Genomic DNA, 19,648 nt, shown 5'->3' with positions numbered 1-19,648 from the left:
ATTGGCTACAAAAGCCCTGAAGGGGTGAATAGTCAAGAAGTGCATGATATGAATGAATGTGTAGGGCATTAAAGGGGACACCGCTATTTGAAAGCACAAAAGCACTCAGAACTGAGAGCAGTAAACTCTTGTGTCACAGCAGTATGAGTTCAAATGTGTGCTTGCAAGCTGACTCATGACACCAGCTGTAAGCATATTGCAACAGCTGCAGCAAATTGCTTAATCATTCCTGGCTAATGCTGACATCAAATTATCTAAATAATATTTGTAAGGTTATCCCTTGCCATAGGGACGAACACAGGTCTTTATGGGCCTTCTGCTCTATTCCCCTGAGTTCTATTTATCTTAATTCTAAAATAATACACTATTTCATTGGCATTTGAGCTGCTGCTCCCTTCATAGCTTTTTTTTTTTTTGTAAGTCAACTTGCAATTAATCCAGAATGCTGAACTTGTGACTTTGCAGATGCCAACACAGTAAGTGACTGAGATATCATCATAGGCATGAGACAGTGACTCTCAGGGGAGATGAAAAAGAAACTGAGATGCGAGAAAATGCTGCCATTATTAGCTGCAAGTAGGTTAGCTCAATATCACTGCAGCAAGTTCTTTGTGGTTATGGAAGTCATGTCTTAGTACCAGAGAGCAGTCATGTCCCAAATACCTGCTAGAGGACATCAATAAGAACATTAAAAACAGTTTAAAAAACAAAACAAAACGAAACACTTAATGCTCTTAAGTCTTTGATTGTACTGTCTTAACAATGCACTGTCTCTGGCAGTTTTCTCTTGGATGCATTGTTCTCTCTGAAAAAGTAAACCACATCTGAGGGAACCTTACAGCTGGTATAAAGGAATTTGTTTTTTCTTGTATCTATGCAGCTGTGCCTACATGTGCCTGTTGCAAGTTGTGCTTTTTAAGTTGATCTGTCGTATGGAACTGACAGCAAAAATGTGTTGCTGAGGATTTCATGTGCTTGCTGGCCATTACTGCATGTAGCGGAAGGGAGGCGCCCAGGCTGAGCAAGCTGTGATCTGCTTTCACCACTGTTCACAGTCATTGTTGCCTCTCTGGGCTGCTGTCAAGCTGCTGGGACACATTACTGCAAATTTCTGAACAGCTCTTGTCTTCTTCAGGTGCTGCTCAAGGCTCGGGAGATTCCAGCTCCAGTTTTATCTAAATGTTGGCAACCTGCCATGCGTTTATAGGAGCTTGACTGCAGAAGGTCAGAGGATGACTTTGAAAGCAGTTTCACTGCTTCTTGCTCAGAGCCAAATTGTCGTCTGAGATGCACTCTTGCACAAGGGGCTGGATCATTTGACAGGTTTATTTTGAAGACCCATGAATGCAGAGGAACTGCACAGCTGCCGCTGAGAATACTGAATGTTCAAAACATGTAGGATAGAGGCAAGCAGACATGGACTGGAAGTTGAACAGAGAAGCACCAAGGCAATGAAGAGACTGGAGCACCTCTCCTATGAGAAGAGGCTGAGAGAGCTGGGACTGTTCAACCTGGAGAAGAGGAGGCTCAGAGGGTTCTTATCAGTGTGCGTAAATACCTGAAGGGAGGATGCAGTGAAGATGGAACCCAGGCTCTTCTCAGTGGTGCCCACCGCCAGGACAAGAGGCAATGAGCACAAACTGGAACACAGGAGGTTCCACCTAAACACCAGGCAGTACTGCTGTGCTGTCTGGGGGAGGGAGCACAGGCACAGGTTGCCCAGAGAGGCTGTGGAGCCTTCCTCCGTGGAGAACTTCAAAAGCCACCTGGACGCGGTCCTGGGCAGCCTGCTCTGGGTGGCCCAGCTTGAGCAGGGGTTGGACCAGACGGCCTCCACAGGCCCTTTCCAACCTCAACCCTCCTGTGATTCTATGAAACTCTAACTAGGAACCAGTGGCCAGGCAAGGATTGGCAGAAGGGAGGGTGTCTGTGTGCCCATCCGGATGTGAGGACTGTACCAGGATGGCAGCATTCATGCCAGGTCAAGCAGGAAGAAACCATACCATCACGCTCACGCATATGCCTCAGAGCTGATCAGATGCAGAGGAAAAGCCCGTCTGGTCTCTCTGTCCTCGCTGTCTGCTGAGAAGGATGTGGTATTGTGCCCCAAAAGCCACTGCTGGAATGGGATTGCCTGCAGGACCCTCTGTCTGCATTGGTTATTAAAGGAAAATGTGCTTGAGCTTCAAGTACAGTAACTTAAAACTTCTCAATGTGTAGCATTTGTCCCCAGATTTCTCAGTCTCTATGCAGCCTGTGAAAAGTCAGAAAGCTGGACAGAGCTCCTATTTTTACAAAAGGGGAACAGAAAATATCATTTGCTTCTGATATCTCCCCTCATGAGGAGCGCAAGATGGGCAGCAGCTTTTTGGCTGTTTTAGGCTATCAGACAAGCCATAATCAGCATGTTTTATGCTTGTGCATGGGCTCCTGGCCACCTGTGTAATGTCCGTCTGTTGAACTGAGCATGACGCCTGCCGACGTGGCAATCTAGATCACTTGAAAAAGGCACGGTTTTCCAGGAAGCGGTGTTCCTGAAGGGTGGCCTGCAATTACGCGACAAATGCCATCCCTCCTGTATGAATTCCCCCCTATGCACCATTATCATAGCAGTGCCATTCACTTCTTGTTACTTCTAAGGTATTTTGGGAAATTCGTGTAGAATAAATGTAAATTTGTTGTGGCAATGATGGCAAATGAATATTCAGAGACAGTCCCTGTCCTTCTATAACTGTATCTGAGCATTTTAAATGTATTCATCTTAGAGATGCACAGTGCTTTGCTGTGAATAGTAAATTTGCTGAATAATGCAGCTTTAGAATAACCATATCTATTTGTCATCTGAAGTGAAAGTTGTTAACCAGCTGTAAGTGGGAAAGGACATGATGAAACCGGCTTCCAGGACTGGCAGAGGGGCTGTCTCTTTTCCCCTCCACCAAAGAGAAAGGACCCCATTGCTTCAAGACAGTGGGAGTTGCATGCTCAAGTTCCCTGTGTTGTGAAAGGAAGTTTGAACCTGCATCTCCCACCGCCTAGTGGGCTCCCCGCATCATGGAGAGTGATACTCCGAAAGCCTGCTACAGACCCTATTCTACCTTTTATAAACAATTAGAGAGTTATTAGGACAGGGTCTGAGTGTATAAGTGAATATTGAAAATGTTAAGCTAGATATTATTTTCCCCTTCGGTGACTGTGTGTCCTGATGACAATGGAACAGCTTTGCTAGGATTGGCCCAACTCCTAGACCTGATGATCTGACAGGGTGTTCTGCTGCTCTTATGGTAAATGCTGTTTGGGGGAACACTTAGTTAAAGGTCTGAGAGGGTCCATACAAGAAGGCAGAGCCAGACAATGATTTTTTGCCAGGGCACTTTGGTCTTGGCTGGCATTCTACTTATCTTATCTCTTTCTGCAGAAAAGAATGCCAAATTCAATGTTATGAAATTATTATTATTATTATTATTGTTATTATTATTTAATTTATTATTATTATTTGCTTTGTATGTTCAGGTTGAATCCATTTCTTTGAAGGGGCTTTAAGTTAGCTGCTCCATGCAGTAGGAGCTGGTCTGTAGAGAAGAACAGTTAGTAATGAAGATCCATGCAGATCTCAGAGGGTTTGCTTCAGAACAGCTCTACTTTAATTCTACCTGAAGGAACTTGTGGCAAATCAGGAGACCAAATATTGCACTTTGAAAATGTCAACAAAACCTTTTCCACTTACTACAAATATTTTGAGTTTGCTGCCAGAGCAAAGACTTCTAAGAACCTGATGTGTTCATGAGACATTTCTGTGCTGTTGAAGCTGTATTTTTTGTTGGCAATTGCATCAGCTGTAATTTTATCTGGTGCTTGTTGTGGTCATCTGGCATCCTATTCAAACCCATGTATCATGACCTACTTGTGCTTTGAAGAGTACATGGATTCTGGAGAGGAAGCAGGTAATCAAGGGTGAATCATAGTGAATTTCTCATGCAGAGGTGTTCTCTAGCATAGCCCACACCTCAGGACAGCAAATGCTCTGGTTACTTAACAAGTTTGTGCTTTAGGTATTGGATTTTACCTGTCACTCTGGTGACAACTCTGTCAGTTACTTCCAATGGTGCTTATTCAGGGTACTTTAATATTTTACTGAAGGTGGTTTATTTAGTGTCAAACATCAGTGAAGGCCTTGGTGTGTGTGCACAGTCTACAGTTTCCTGCCAGATGTCATGTGTATCTTGGTATGTCCAGAAGTACATGGCAAGGAAAGGTTATATTCATGATAAAATACTGTTTCTGGACTAAACAAATTACTGAATTTTGTCAGGACTTTCTCTGGGTTCAGGAAAGATGTGAAATGAACTACAAATCTGTGTATGAAGAGCAGCTCGTAGCTGGATTTTGAAACAAGCAGAAAAGGTTTTGTGTTATCAACATGCTTTTCTCTCTTGTTTTACAGGTTCCAGAATCTGCTTTGGTCTCGAAAAGCATTTGTGGACAGTGTGAAGGTGTATAATCACAGCTACATCTACATGCCAGCCTTCTCGATGAAGACAGGGACAGGACCCTCCCTACGTGTCTACTACACCCTGGAGGACTTCGGTGCCAAGCAGGCGGTGCTTTTTGCCAACCCCAATTTCCTGCGTGACATTGGCAAGTTCTGGAAGAGCAAAGGTATCCATGCCAAACGGCTTTCCACAGGACTTTTCCTAGTCAGTGCCGCCCTTGGTCTGTGTGAAGAAGTAACAATTTATGGCTTCTGGCCGTTCTCAGTGGACCTGCACGGGAAGTTTATTAGCCATCATTACTATGACAATGTCTTGCCCGATTCTGGATTTCATGCCATGCCGGAGGAATTTCTACAGCTCTGGTTCCTTCATAAAAGTGGTATACTGAGAATGCAGCTAGAACAATGTGAGGACCCTTTAGTCCTGTCTTCTGCCTAAGGATTGTAGCAGTCAGTTTGGAAGATCCAATAGTTTTTAATTTCCATGCTCTCCAACAGAGAGTTCTGTTTTTCTGTTGATTTTTTTTAAAGGGAAGATAATCACGGATCTGCATGGACCGTACAAATGCTACTTGAAGGCCAAATGGAATACGTCCTTAATGTATAGTGTTTTATGGAACTGGGGTGGGGGGAAACAAATCTCTCCATCAAGTCCATTCAGCAGTATTGTGAAAATAATGTCATAAGCGACACAGCTGAACTTTCTGGGTGATATTTTTAAATGACCAGTGTAAAAAGGGCATTAAGGCTCGGAGAGAAACAGGGCCACCCACAAGCTTTTGCTGACAGTGCCAAATATGACTGTCTGTACAAAAATCCATTTCATTCCAGACTGGCTCCTCATACAACTTCCTTTTTTTTTCTTTATTTTCCTCTGTGTGTGTGGAGTGGGGTGGGGGGCGGGGGTGGCTATAGAGGAAAGTGTGTGTGTTGTCAAATTTCTTTGTTTCTTTCTTTTTCCTTTTTTTTTTTTTTTTGTTTTCCAATGGAAGAAAGGGGAAAGGTGTAAAAGCCAGAGGAGCTGAGTACCATCAGCTCCTCCAAAAACTTCGGAGAGTGAAGGGTGTCAAGAATCTGGTAGAAGAATGTCCTGGGAATGTCCTGCTACTGAGAATGGATGTACCTTCCTGTTGTAGGCTTTATCAGGATAGTTTAGGTCATTGCACTTTTAGCTATGCTAATGCTATGCTATGGGCAAGAGCTGACTAAGGGAAATTGGTTTGAAAATAAAACTTGTGTTACAAAAGCAGAGGTGAAGTGCAACCAGATTTCAGTTGACCTGCTGCAAGATTTCCACAGTGACTTTTGTAGCAGGGATTGTTCCTGGCCTGTTTTGTTGTCCAGCCTTTGGGATTAATTCTGTATTCATTTGGGCTCCAGATGTTCACTGAATATCAAGGGGATATGAGGTGTTTAGTGGAATGCAGAATGAGGTTCTCCGTGTGCTTATAGCAGAAAAACTGCAGAAATGAATGTAAGTGTCATTTAAAATGAGCTGAAACTTTGAAAATCCTTTCTCTTTGTGCAACTAGCTCTTCTGTTTGGATTGTAACATTAGCCTTAAAGACTTGTACTTTTCTTGCAAGATTGTGTCTTGTTAAAGAGAGTCTGAAAAATAAAACAGCCTTTGGGAGCACTGAAAAAATACATAGCCAGCAAGAAAAAAACAAAAACCAACCAAACAAAAAAGAAACACACAAGGAAAAAGCAGGCACTTACATAATGCTGCTGCCTTTCTCCTCGCAATCAGTGAGTTACGTAAGTGTGCACATTGCACTCCGGCTGCTCCAGTCAGTGCAGTGCCTAAAGGACTGTTTTATTTTTGGGTATTACTTGGACAGCGGATGATCCTATTGCCATGTAAATGAGAAATCTTTTGGTTTGTTTGCTTTGGTTTAGCACTGTAGGACAAGAAGAGAAAACCAGATCAGTCCACAGTGCAATTTCAGCTGCAAGATGTTATCACCATTAACTTTAAAATCCAAACTAATGTTCTCTTTTTTCTACTTCTATCATTAGTAGCTGAAATTCTAGTCAAAGTGTTGAAACAACAAAACTGTCATCAGGTTTCCACAACAATTTCCTCTGCTACCTGTTTTAGCTCCAAAATGCTAGTGTTTTGGGGGATGTGTCCTATCATATGTTAACAACCTCTCTCTTTGTAGACTACCAGCTGCAAGTTATATAGATATAATTAAAAAAAAAAAAAGGCAAAAACCTTGGCTCTTCTTTAAATATGAATAATTTGACTATCTGTGTAGGACACTGAAACAAACAAAATTACTGTTTTGCTTTTTAAATGTTTCAGAATAAAATCTTTCTAAATATGAATATTCCAAGCATAAAGTGGGCATTGTTCCACAGGATTACAGTGCAGTTCTAAACTGCAAAGTGGAGGTTTGGATTAAATGCTGTTTTAGAGATTGTTCTGATAAAATCTGAATGTGCTTCTATAACCCATTTTATTACTGTCCACTTTTGCTTATGCTTTTTTAAAAGTACAATTAACAGACCAATAGCACATCATTTGATAATTCATTCACTTGGGTTATATTTATCTTATCTATAATGTGGATACTCAGCGAGAAAGGATTTGAAAGCAAAATATTTTCTTTACTGGCAAATTTTTACTGAGCTGCCTTTCTTGAAGAACAGGTGCCTATATGGTTTTTATTAGATGCATCAAGCGTTGCACTTCCTGGTGCTTTAAAGATGTTATCTGTGAGAACAACTGTCAAAATGTGGTGTTTTAAGATGGCACTTCAGAAGGATGACAGTATTTCCTTGGGGTTGCAGGGGAATGAGGAGAGTAGTGAGAACTGTCCCTCTGCTGGGCACCGTTTGGCATTTGTACCAGTGCTTGGGAATTCAGTTCCGAACCTCTCTGATGGTTACCCAGCACTTTGGAAATCTTTTTTTCCCATGTTCTGGGAAAATAATCTGAGTAGTAGAAGAAGAGAAAGTGAGGATTTTCGTAGGAATGACTTCATACTCAGTGCAGTATTTCATAACATCTGTCTTGTTTATGTGCAGCCAGTGCCCTGGGTATCCGGGGCTGTTTTATTCCCCGTCTCTGTAAGACTGAAGCAGACTGAACCTGTAGCCTGTGGTCTTTGTGAGTCTCTTTTGATGTCTGCAATACCGAGGTTTGCAAGATGATAGGTTTAAAAAAATCATGGGGACAGAAGAGACCCAAGCTGTGTGTGATAAGTGTGGCTGGTGTTCCAGAAATCAGTAATTCTCTCTGTATTTGCATTTACCTATAGTGAATATAACTGCATCGTAAAATGACGACCTTATTTATCAGGGAAGTAAAGGCTTCAAGGATAAATAATTTTCTGTAACTTGCAGAAAACTGTCAACTTAGGAAAGAAGAGAATCAAAAATAAATGTCCCTTTTGAGAGCAAGTCTACAGTGTGAGCTCAAAAAATACCTGTTTTAGTTGGCTGATTTGTCAATCCATGCAGATACTGGCCAGCAAGGAGGCTTTTACCCTACAAGTAAAAATGGGATACAGGATGGTACTGTAAGCATTTTGTGGCAAGAGCAGTCACAACGAAAATGAAAAAACATCTGGGAATGTGAGAGTGGCAGCTGCCTGACAGAAATCTTGGAGTTAATGCACTGCACCCTTTCTGTTGCTTAGGGTGAGACTTACCTGGTTTAAGTCTAGGGGATGTGGGTCATGTGTACAGGATCATTGATATGAAATGTGGAATTACATGTAAGGGATTGAAATAGTATCCCATTTTGGGAGGAAGGCTACGCCACAGGATAAGACTGTACTTCTGTTCAAGCACAGGTGCAGTCAGACCCAGGAGGCTAACATAGGCATTAACCAAGAGAAATCAGCATCTCACAATTATAGCAAACTTTGGACAGAGTAATTATATTCTGGCATTTTCCTATTGATTGATTTCAGCCCATGGATAGTAGTGCCCTTAAGTCTTGTGTTGCTATATTTTCATAGAATCATAGAATGGCTTGGGTAGGAAGGGACCTTAAAGATCATCTAACTCCAACGCTCCTGCCATAGGCAGGGAGGGATGCCACCCACTAGATCAGGTTGGCCAAGGCCCCATCCAGCCTTGCCTTCAAGTGAATTTTCCTTGAATTGAAATCTTAATTTTGTTGGTGAAATTCCCCGCTTTAGCGCCTTTATTTCTACTACTAGCCACTGAATTTCTCTGGTAGTGTAGCTAGAGCTGCACAAGTCTGTGCCAGGTTAAAAGCTACTGAAATTCATCTTCAATAAAAACTAGTTTGGGCTTGCCAAACAATTTGTTAAGGTTCTTAGTTATTAATTTTATCATAGAGGTGCCAAGATACAGAAATGTTGGAATCATTGCTCTGCATAGGAAGTACTGCCACCTGTTTGTAAGATGAATGAATTAAATCCCTTTACAAGAACTGTGCATGGGGGATATTTGGCACTGAAATCACTCTAGGCATAATCTTTTTGGGTACTTGTATGTTTTTGAGTAAAATAAGGCCAATGTATAAACTTGTTCTAAATCTATGTAAAACTCCTCCTTTCTGTTTATTATGAATATTCTGAAGCTCACTCTAAAACAGATAATCCAGCAGACTAAAATCATAGAAAATGATTATATGTGCTCATGAGAATAAAAATATTTATAAATTTTGCACAGGCCTTTCTAAAATTTAAAGGACTCTTCTTCGTGAATGCTGTATTTCTGTATTTTTGCTGATATGAAAATTATCAAGTTTGGGGTGAAACAACTACAAAAGTCAAAGGTCCAAGCCTTTTTTACAGCTTAACTTCTCTAGAATATATAAATATTGGCTTTTTTTTTTTTTGACTCGAATACTTTCACTGTTTGTTTCACCTGTGACATTGGAGTGGTGTCACAGAATCATAGAATCGTTCTGGCTGGAAAAGACCTCTTAAGATGTCTAGCCCAACCTTTAACCAAGTACTAAAGCCCACCACTAAACCACTCTACTAAGTTCTATATCTACACATTTCTTGAAGACCTCCAGGGATGGTAACTCAACCACTTCCCTGGGCAGCCTGTTGCAGTGCTATACAACCCTTTGAGAAAAGAAATTTCTCCTAATATCTGACCTAAACCTCCCCTGGTGCAACTTGAGGCCATTTCCCCTCATCTGTTGTAACATTCACTGCTGAGTTTGCATCTTTGTAGAAACTGAAGCTAAGCAAAGAATCTGCTGTTTTAAACTGAATCTCTGTACTGTGGTAGTTGCATAAAATCCTCCATACATATTCATGGAACTGGCTTAATATTTGGCTCACTCTATCCCCTAATTAACAATGAGAATAGGAGTGAGGAAACTTTTGATCTAGAAATGAGGACGGTGAAGGAGGTGAATGCTATCTCACCATTTGCTGCCTGCTTTGGTTCTCTTCTTTAGCCTGACAGATTAGTAAGTGTTGGAACAAGTCCAGGTTATACAAAGGATAAGCAGTTCCTGAAGAGCTGGATGAGGATGGAAAAAATGAAGATCACATCAGTGGTGTAACAAATTGGACTGTAGCATTTTTTGATAAAGATCCCCAGTTCTAAGCAACTTTAGAACATTTTGTTTTGTTAATGACTGTGAAAAATGGACTACCTATGACCTACCTAAGGTTTTCTGCAGGATGGCAGCAAAGCAAAATGAGATGGCAGCTATTGCTGTGAGATAGGGAAAATTATTAAGCAGAAAAGGAAATACAATGGAAGTATGATGGCAAAGAATCCATCTTTCTCCTCTCTCCTTCCATTCCCCTCGAAACATAAGTATAATGGACTATTATCCTGAGTCACCATCTCCTTTTTGAAAGGATACGGTGAGATTTCTGTTAGATGATGTTTCTTACTAAAAAAACAACAACATCAAACCTTGTCCAGAAATGCCCAGTCCCCTGCTCTGTGGCTATTTAGGGGATGTTCTGGTGGCTGTGGCTCCACTGGTGTGCTGTGACCTCTGTAATGGGATCTGCATCTAATATCATGTGTTCCCTTCAGACCTCCATCTGGGATCATCTTGGTTTGTATTTATGCCCCAGGTCATCCTAATGGACCTCTTTGCCATCTCCTTCCTGCTGACCATCCTCATTGGGCTTAGAAGTGTGATTAAAAAAATCAGCCATGAAGTTAGCTAATATACTTTGTCATTTTGAACCATGTTTTCTTCAAAAGTGATTGATATATCCAACAAGAGTTAGCTGCAAGTTGCAAATATGACTTCTGTTAGGTGGTGATAATTCTATCACTGGTGAACAAAAAGAGAATGGAAGAAGGCTGTGTTTTTCTTACCAATTGTAGAATAACTTCTGTTCCGTGAATTCCCAGAATTTGTCATTTGGAATTTATCATATGTTTGACTGTTTAGTAGTTTTTGAACAGAACAATTAGACCTAGTGGCCTGTTTGTTAAATATCAGCAAACTCATTTTTCTAAAGGAAATATAAATACCCAATAGGAGGCATAACCTATTCTCCCTAGCTGATATTTCCTTGGCAGCAACGAGAAGTTAAACAGTTACTTATTCCTCCCTGATTATTCATTTCCTTCATTTTTTATTACAGCAGGTTGAGCCCTAGTGTATTCAGCCTCTTTAGCTTAGTGCATAGACTTAAAAATGAATCTCGCTCTGTCTTTTCAGCTGTAAAAAAAGAGGTTACAAAAAAAAAAAAGTGTTCTTAGTTGAAAATGGTTGCATGGGTTCTCTGCAGTCAGGAGAGAGATGGGCACCTCCAAGTGGTGATTCATGCTTTTCCTGAACATGGGCTGCATTTACTGAGGTCTCCATAGGATTGTGAAAACACCCCAACTGTGTTTGTAAGACTAAGTGGTGAAAGGCAAGACATAAGGATTTTTTTTTTGCCAGTGCCACACAGTTCGCTTATAAGCATATATTGCTGTGGCTTTGTTGGGCATCTACTGATGGGGAGCAGAGATCTGCTCCCCACAGCCTGCACAGAGGAGACCAGCCTGGCCTGAGGAGTTCAGCTGAGCGTTGAGTTCAGCAGCCGGCGGTGTTCAGCAAGTAGTCCTTGTGTGAGTCGGCAGGTACGGTCAGGACAGCATGGACTGCTGCCTGCGGCTGGCGCTAGGCAGTCACTGGAGCGGCTCCATTTGGATCTACTGTGGGTGCAATTCAGCAAGTGCCGTTGCAGAACAGGTCCCAGAGGACTGCAAGGTTACCGTTCTTCTTCTTCACAGCCAGAAGTGCTGGGCTTGCTGGAAAGGATCCATATGGAAACCAGCCTGCTTCTCACCCCGAAACACTTTTGATCCCTGGCAAGTCTCAGAAGTTCCTGTTAAAACGGCATCTTAACATAATCCCCAGGTACTCCCTGCTGCTGTTGAGTCGGTCAGCATTTTGTTGAGATGAATATTTATCCTATTTTGGTTCCTCTAAGGCAAATTAAACGGTAGCACACAAACCACCTAGAATTTGTCGTGTTGTTTGGTGTCTTCACCTTTCAGGTTTCTTTTAGACTAGATATAACTGTTGTGAGTGAATCCAAAGCTGCTTAAGAAAGCAGCACCACAAATAATTGTTCTCTGGGTTTATGAATAAGCCTCTGTTCAATAAAACATGAAAGTACCTTTTGAATAGTTCATGGTGATTTCTAATTGTACATTCAATGAATTGTTTTGCTCAGATGGGGCCCATAGCAAAGATGAGTTGCCTCATTTTCTGCTTATTGGAAGGGGCAATTACAGAGGCATAATGTATTTTAAACTAAATTCTTAACAAGAAGCTAGGAAATCTACATATGCTATGAGAAGCTTTGTTTTTGTTTGACTACCTTTGTAGTAAAGGAAACATTTCACTAAAAGCAGATGCACAGAGGAACGGAGATTTTGATTGCAAAAATGTCATCTGGAGGACTGAGACCCAGATTTGAGTCTCTTGGGGATCTCAAGAGCAGGATCTCACTGTGCTGCAAGAGTGCTATAAGCTCATCTTCTTTTTATTCTCTGCATATGTGTATATATATATATATATATATTTGTAGAAAGTGCTTGAAAGCTTTATTTATCCCTATATTGAAAATAAATGCTCCTTTTTTTTTCTTTTTTTTTTTTCTTTTTTCAAGAGTGTAGGTTTTCCTTTTAAATACTCATAGCATTTAGTGTGCTCAGCAAATCTGACCGAAGATGTCCACTTTATAGGATAAAGCTGTTTTGGAGTAGTCTGGCAGGGCTCCTGCAAACTTGCGTGTTGAGTGCTGCCTCTTGAATTGCAGAGTTTCAGCAGATGGTATGGAGTGTGTGGCACTGGCAAAAAAAAAAAAGATGTTAGTTGCAGCTCTGCCTGCTCAGCATCTCCTCTATCCTGAGTGGCTTTTGTCAGTTCTGTGAGGGCTCCTCAAGTGTGGACTTCAATCCTGAAGATCATATGTTGATCAGCTTTAAAGGACTGGGCTTTGAATGTGTTGGAAACTAAAATGAACATCGAAGTGACTTGAAACGAGTCTTCTGTGGTCATACGATACTGTTGCACTATCAGTATATTAAAGCCATTCTATCTGAGTATGAGAGACTTACATGTGTGAGGAGGACAGTGAAAGGTGAACATCTGATGATGCATAGGGCAAGGACTTCCAAAAAACGCTGTTTTTATTTATATGAATAATGAAATCTCCATTGAGCCAATATTGAATTAGGTCAGCATTCAGTGCTCTTGAAATTACTACCCCATAAGCATTTTCAAAAATTCTTCCCTGTGCAGGCAGAAATAGGAGACTTTTGCTTTGTTCATGCTCCTCACCTTGTATTAAAAACAGACAAATATAAAACAAAACAGATAATAGGCTGAAGTTTATAACTCAAACACTGCTGAGTATATTTAAGAATTACTACTAAATAATTTATTGAAAAAAAAATCACACATTTGTATATGAAAAAGCCCCCCCCCCCCTTTTTATTTTTTTTTTTGCTATAATGCATCAGTAACTGACCAAGTGGTTTTCAAACTATTCAGCACTTCCAGCTTTGCTACTCAAGTCAAGAAAAAAAAGAGAAAACAACTCAGGAGAGTGGTTCAGGTCTTCTGAAGTCTGTTACTGTCTATGTGCTGCCATTTAGTAGTGGTGTCTAAAGAACTAGACGAAGATCAGAACCGACATAAACAAGAAAGAAAGCAGTCTCTGTGGTGAAGAGAAGGAGATACAAGCTTATATTTCAATGCGTTGATGAATTGAGACCTAAAGTTATTAACAGATATTATGACTTTATTCTCTCACTTTTCATTTCCTCAGTTCTTGTGGTACTGCGGAGGAAACCTGCGAAGTCCACAAGTTGTTTCAGATTTCCTCTGCTCTGTTTATTGACTGCAGTGAACTTTCCTCTAGGCACTAAATCTAAAAACACAACACAGAAACAGAACATTTTAGGTTTAATAATGTTGAATGTGACTAAGCTTGTATGCAGCATTTCATGTCTTTCTAGTACTAATTACTGTATTAACTAGAAAGTAAAACAGTCTTTCTTATTTCTGGTGCCACTTCTCTCAGAGTGTTTGATATCTTTCTTCCTCCTGTGGTTGCTCTCTCAGGTGAACGGAGATTACATTTAGCTCACCGAGAGATGTTCTAAGAGTTAGTTAACTTACGTTCGGAAAATAATGTAAAACAAACAAACAAACAAACAAAAAAACATATTTTATAAAATACAAAGGTTTATCTCTTTTGAACACTAAGGCAAGCAAGCAAACAGAGATTTTTCTTTGACTGAATTTATGCTTCCAGGTTAAAATCCACCCTCATGGTTAGTAGGTGCAAGGACATTACCTTCAGATAACGCATAGCTTGTAAGAAAGTGAAAACTCATGAATTTTAATGAGAAAAACAGGTTTTCTTCTCTCTGCCCAGACCCTAATTTATAAGCCAAATTCTCCATTCTCTTCTACCACTCCAACTCCAGTCAAATCGATAGAATTGCATAGATTTTAATCATCTGTCTGTTCTCAAACCTGAGGGAATTCATCCAACGAAAATTTTAAATAAAGCTGTTTTAAAGTGGTGCCAGGTTATGCTGCCTAGTTAAAGGTGCCTATTCTGTAAGCTACTGTTTTTTTTTTTCCCCCACAAATGCAGACCATGAGTGTTTTCTGCTATTCCTTGGTTGTTGTTGTAAGGCAAATATTTTACTGCATTTCAAACATCTGCTGCACTAAGGTATCACAGTCTGAAATCAAATCGTGATCTTAGTCATGTCCTATATGAGAAACCGTTTCTGTAAGTTGCATAGAAGTGATGCATGTGTTGCTCAGACTGCCAAGAATATTGTGTGAGCTGGATGAAAATGAAAAAAAGGGTTTTGCTTCAGTGTGAAACCTCACCATTGAGTGACTGTATCTGAGAATTAGATATCCTCCGGTAATTTATAGTCTGTGGTGGATCTGAAGGCTGCTAATGTTTCCACTCATTGTCAAATAATTTTTTTTAGACTTTGATAATGCAATGATATGATCTTTTTCCTTCTGCTATTCCAATGCAGTTTATATTTTCTGATAAGTTTTGCAGGGAAGAAATTGTCTTTCTTATTTATTTATTTCAGTCTGCCTGTAAGTGTCCAGGTTTCATCTTAAATTGCCTGCAGTCAGATCTTGAATTTTTGCATTAATCTTTGTGCACCCATAGTCAAATCAGGCATCAGTAAAATACAAACTCATTTCCAAATTTCGACCTCAATACAAAACAAGGATTCTTTAATAAACCTTCATAATATTGGCCTGTCACTACTGAGGTGTGAAAATGTTTTTTATTTTCATTGTATGTCTCACAACAGTTACTAGATTAGACAGGGACATAAACAACTGAAATCAGCATGTCTAGTTGTCTTTGTGTTTTTGGTACATGTATTCATTGACCTGTTTTTTTTTTTTTTTTTTCATCTCTGGCTGTCTTGCAGATTCTCATAAGTGTGTATCAAACACACAATGTAATGCCCTATCTCTAAATAAGAAGAATGCACATCTATCATCTGAGAGAGCACTTGCATATTTTTTTCACCTGGGAATTAGCCTATGCTTTCTGTGTATCCAATACCGAAATTATTACCGAGTGTAATGTACAGGAATTGCACTTTGTAAGATTTCTGTTCCTCTTGGGAGTTACTAGTACTCTGCATTTTAAATGAAGGTGATTTAGCACTTTTCTTGAGTGATTGGGTCAGAAAGCAAGGCATTAATAATGCTGCCTGGGTCTTGCCTTGCTTGCAATTCAACAGCCATGCTGGGGGGCTGACTCCTGGCTTGTGACCCCCTAGGGGCTTTGGGCAAAGCTCAGGAGTGCTGCTGGGGCTGTACCTTGTGTCGAGCAGAGGTTGAGGTAGTGCTAGGGGCTGATGGCTGGTATGAGCAGCTCATCACCAGAGCCAGGCGTTGGGGACCAGCCCTTGGCCAAGCAAATCCTCATCCTGCCCTGGGACCTGAGCTGCAGCCTTCTGAGTATGCTGAGGGACAAGCCAGCAAGTGTCTGGGCTCTCTTAACAACAGAAGAAACTTCATGTGCAACTGCTATGGTAACCAAATTGCTACCCTTCTTCCTTTGTTGTGGAAGGGAAGATGGTGCAAAGCATTTACATGCCATGCTTTAGCCCCTTACAGGTGGAGGTCAGGAAGTTTGAATGTGCAAACAGTTTTCTGTGAGCTCTTATTTTGCACTCCAAGCGTACGGTAGATATGTCTCCTCATTTAGAAATCTACATTTAAAAAAGTGTATTCAAGGACAAATTTGGGTATCTAAGTTAGCAAATGAAATATTGTAGGGTTGTTTACATCTTCTCCAGCTCTGGCAGTCCAAGATGACACAGAAAATCTGCCTTCACGTGTAACTTTCAGGGCTTGTAAGCTGTTGTGTTTCCTATTTATACAACACACCTTGCTTTAACCTGTGCCAGTGCTGGTTCCATCTGGCTATTTCTGAAAGCTCAAGGGAAAAGCAAACATACAAAGATATGAAGGAAATTAAAGGTGCCTCGGTGTGATATTTTTCTAGAGTGGTACATTGACTTTGATAATGAACTGTGAAATGTAGCATGTGGATGCTGATGAATGTAAAAGACTGCATGTGTTTTTCTTTTAATGTTGTGTCTATGAGGTGGATTATTAGTATGAGCTCTATGTTGTGAAAACGCTGAAAAGAGATGTATAAATGGAAAGGAGAAGATATTTCTAGAAATTTATAGACAACTGTATTCTCTTTGGTCTATCTCCTTTTTCATGACCAGACTCAGATTCTGGTAATGTAAGCTTTGCCATTACAATGGTAATAAACAAACTCACAAGAGGAGTAACTCTCTTCCTAAGATCAGATATGCTTCCTGTTAGCATTGTAAGGGAGTATCTGTACTTCCATCAGATCACACTTCTCAGGCTTGGGCTGGCAGGGATGCATTGGCTGGGACATCACCGGGGCTCACTAATGGTGCCATATCACGCGTCTCCTGCCTGCAGAGTTCTAACATTTGTTGCCAGGCCAAGAAATAAGTGACTGTGGTTTGCTGCAGTCTTGAAATACTTGCCTGGTCACCGGGGCTTAGGGTGCCTGCTGCAGCTTCTGGGGCCTAGGGAGCCTCTAGAGTTTTGCTTTGGGAACAAAGTAGGTTGTTTGAATGAGAGCAGCAGAGAAAGCATAGCTTGATAGGCTTCTGCTTGCCTCCCCATGTAGCTGCAAGGTCCCTGCTCTCACCTTCCCTGTTACACCATCCATGCATCTCAGACCTCCTGCTTTATATCTGACCCTACTTGCAAGGCTGGTTATGAGGGAGGCTTGTTTGCCCAGGGCTAGCCTTCCTTCTGGTGGGCTGCTCAAGTATGTGACACTTGAATCAGTGGTGAAATAGAGCTTAATTTGAAACACCACACACACAGGTTTGGCAGGAACTCAGTGTTTGGTTGACACAAGTTGACTTGGGATCAGTCTGTGGCAATTACAGTAATGCTGGTGTACAGGAGCACAGGGAGGACAAGACAAGGTGTCTCCTGTCTTTTAGGAACTGGGCATAACTGCAGATTTTGTTCTCTCGCACAAGACTGGCATCAGCTATTGATGACATCACTTATAAAGGAGCAATGTGATGTGGGACTTCAGTGTTAGCTGGTGATTTTTGCCCTTGGGTTATGCTAGTATTTTGATTTGCATTCCTTCTTATCTTGCCCACTTTATTGAAAAATGTGATGGTGATGTGGTAGTTCAATGTCTTGAGATGGTTTTAAAGTGGATAAGCAAACCATTATGCCTCTGAGGTTGTGTAATTCCATGGATTTGTTTTACCTCCAGTGACTGACATGTAACATTTATTGTATCATTTAATATGTATGTAAGCTTTACAGGCTGGATGTTGTGTCAAAATGATGTGGGCACTTGGGTAAATATCTCTTTGAATCACCATCATTTTGGCACGCTCAGGGGCAAAGGTACTTGTGTTGAGTGTTTTAAACATCACAAAGTGTGTTGCTGTTTAGAGTCTTGTGATTAGGGTTTCAATCTAATTCTCTCCAATGTAGCAAATGTTTGCTGATGGCTAACACTGTTACAAGGACTAAGGGGTTGAATTTCTTTGCCTGGCAATAATGTATTTTCTATTATGTCAATAGAATCTGTTCATTTTCAAGTAGTGTGCAGTGCTCCTTTGAAGAATGTCTCTTTTTTCAGGTGGTTTCATAGTGACTGTACCCCGATATGTTTAGATGTCTCTCAATAGCAAAGATTGCTTTGTTATTGAATGTATTATTTATTAACAGTACCTTGTTGTCTTTTTCTAGTCGCATTTTACAAAATATACCACAAGCATCTCATGTGATTTTTATAAGGAAATCTTATTTATAATATTCATGCTAGCGGACAGAAACAAATCTCAATTTTATAGTAGTTCATGCCTTTTTTCATAGCTGAAGAGTCTTAATGAGCGTGATCAGAAGGGACAAGCTCATTGTTTTGTTTAATTTTGATGGAACTTTTCAAAGGTAAATGTTATGCTATTTATAATTTGGATTTACTTATCTTAACAAATAAATATCTCAATTTTAAGAAATGAAAATATTACTTGTGGGACTTCTTTTTATTCTTTTCCACATTCTCTAATTCAGTATTTCTAAACAATGAAGGTCATTTCCTCCTCCTCTTTATTTTGTCCTGTATAGTCTATTGTCACATCAAGATTTATGTCCCTTGTCCTCATCTGATATTTCTGTCATGTTGGTCATTCTGTTTACTCAGTTCCTTCTCTTTTTAGCTTAGTTAGTGAAAGACAACTTTATTTGTAGTGTGTCTGAGAATTAACCTGGCACTAAACTTTTTACTTTCTCAGAACAACCCCCAGAAACAACTTTGGGCTCACATCGAAATCCCAAGTAGATTAGAGCCATTTTGTCAAAGAGGTTCCCATTCTACACTCAAATCAGTGTAACTGAACCCCACTTGCTTGGACTAGATGTCCCCATACTTAGTCTAATACTTGCATAAGATATTTTTACTATATTTCAACAAGCAAATAGTGATTCTAGATATCTGAACATCTAATTGACCAAGTTTAGATGTCTTTAGATTTTCAAGACAGTTTTTCCAAGTACAAATTTTCTGTGCACCAGCCTCTTTGAGGTAGGTAGAGTTTGACTTCAAGATCCTTTTGAGATTACGAAAATACCCTGTCTCGTTTGCACCCCTCCTTTAAAACCAATGGAGGATAAACAATGAAATGGTCTTAACCATTCCAGGGACAGCTGGAGTAGGGTTTCTCATTCAGGTAGATACAATCAATTAAGCATCTCTTTATCTTCATTTTATAGCAAGAATTATCCATAGAAAAGGTGGTCTTTGCTGAAAGAAGATGAGAAAACAAAAGCTACTTTGCCTTTAGCTGTTTATTAGCTATGATTGTTCTATTTCAAAAAAAAAAAAAAAAAAAAAGCTAACTGAAGTTGTATGAGAAACAATTCAACTTCCAGTTGGAAGGAGTCCCAGTGACTATGGTTATGTTAGAAATCCTCACATAATGCTATAACTTACCTTGACTCTGTAGCACTTTTACTTCCTTTCCCTAAATGCATTTTCATACCCAGTGAGTAAGTAAGAGTTCTTCACTTCTCTCATTTAGTATTTCTCTGTTTTCAGAATATGCCATCTCTCTCTAGGTCAATCACTAGATTTCTCCCCATGTAGAGGGACTGCC

The 19,648-nt window shown here is 40.3% G+C and overlaps 1 protein-coding gene across 2 annotated transcripts in view; it reads left to right on the top strand.

Moving 5' to 3' along the window:
- ST8SIA1 (ST8 alpha-N-acetyl-neuraminide alpha-2,8-sialyltransferase 1) overlaps positions 1 to 19,258 on the top strand; it is a 142,399-nt gene extending 123,141 nt beyond the window's left edge. For both annotated transcript variants that reach the window (XM_035540802.2, XM_035540803.2), the window contains one exon: positions 4,442 to 19,258. In XM_035540802.2, the coding sequence (XP_035396695.1) occupies positions 4,442 to 4,928 (487 nt within the window). In that variant the 3' untranslated portion in view covers positions 4,929 to 19,258. The remainder of the gene's footprint in view (positions 1 to 4,441) is intronic.
- The last annotated feature ends 390 nt before the right edge of the window (positions 19,259 to 19,648 follow it).

This window comes from Cygnus atratus, chromosome 1 (genome assembly GCF_013377495.2).
Source record: "Cygnus atratus isolate AKBS03 ecotype Queensland, Australia chromosome 1, CAtr_DNAZoo_HiC_assembly, whole genome shotgun sequence".
In the NCBI taxonomy this organism is placed as follows: Eukaryota; Metazoa; Chordata; class Aves; order Anseriformes; family Anatidae; genus Cygnus; species Cygnus atratus.
The sequence above is the reverse complement of the archived record's forward strand: the minus strand, read 5'-3'. Positions and strand labels throughout refer to the sequence as shown.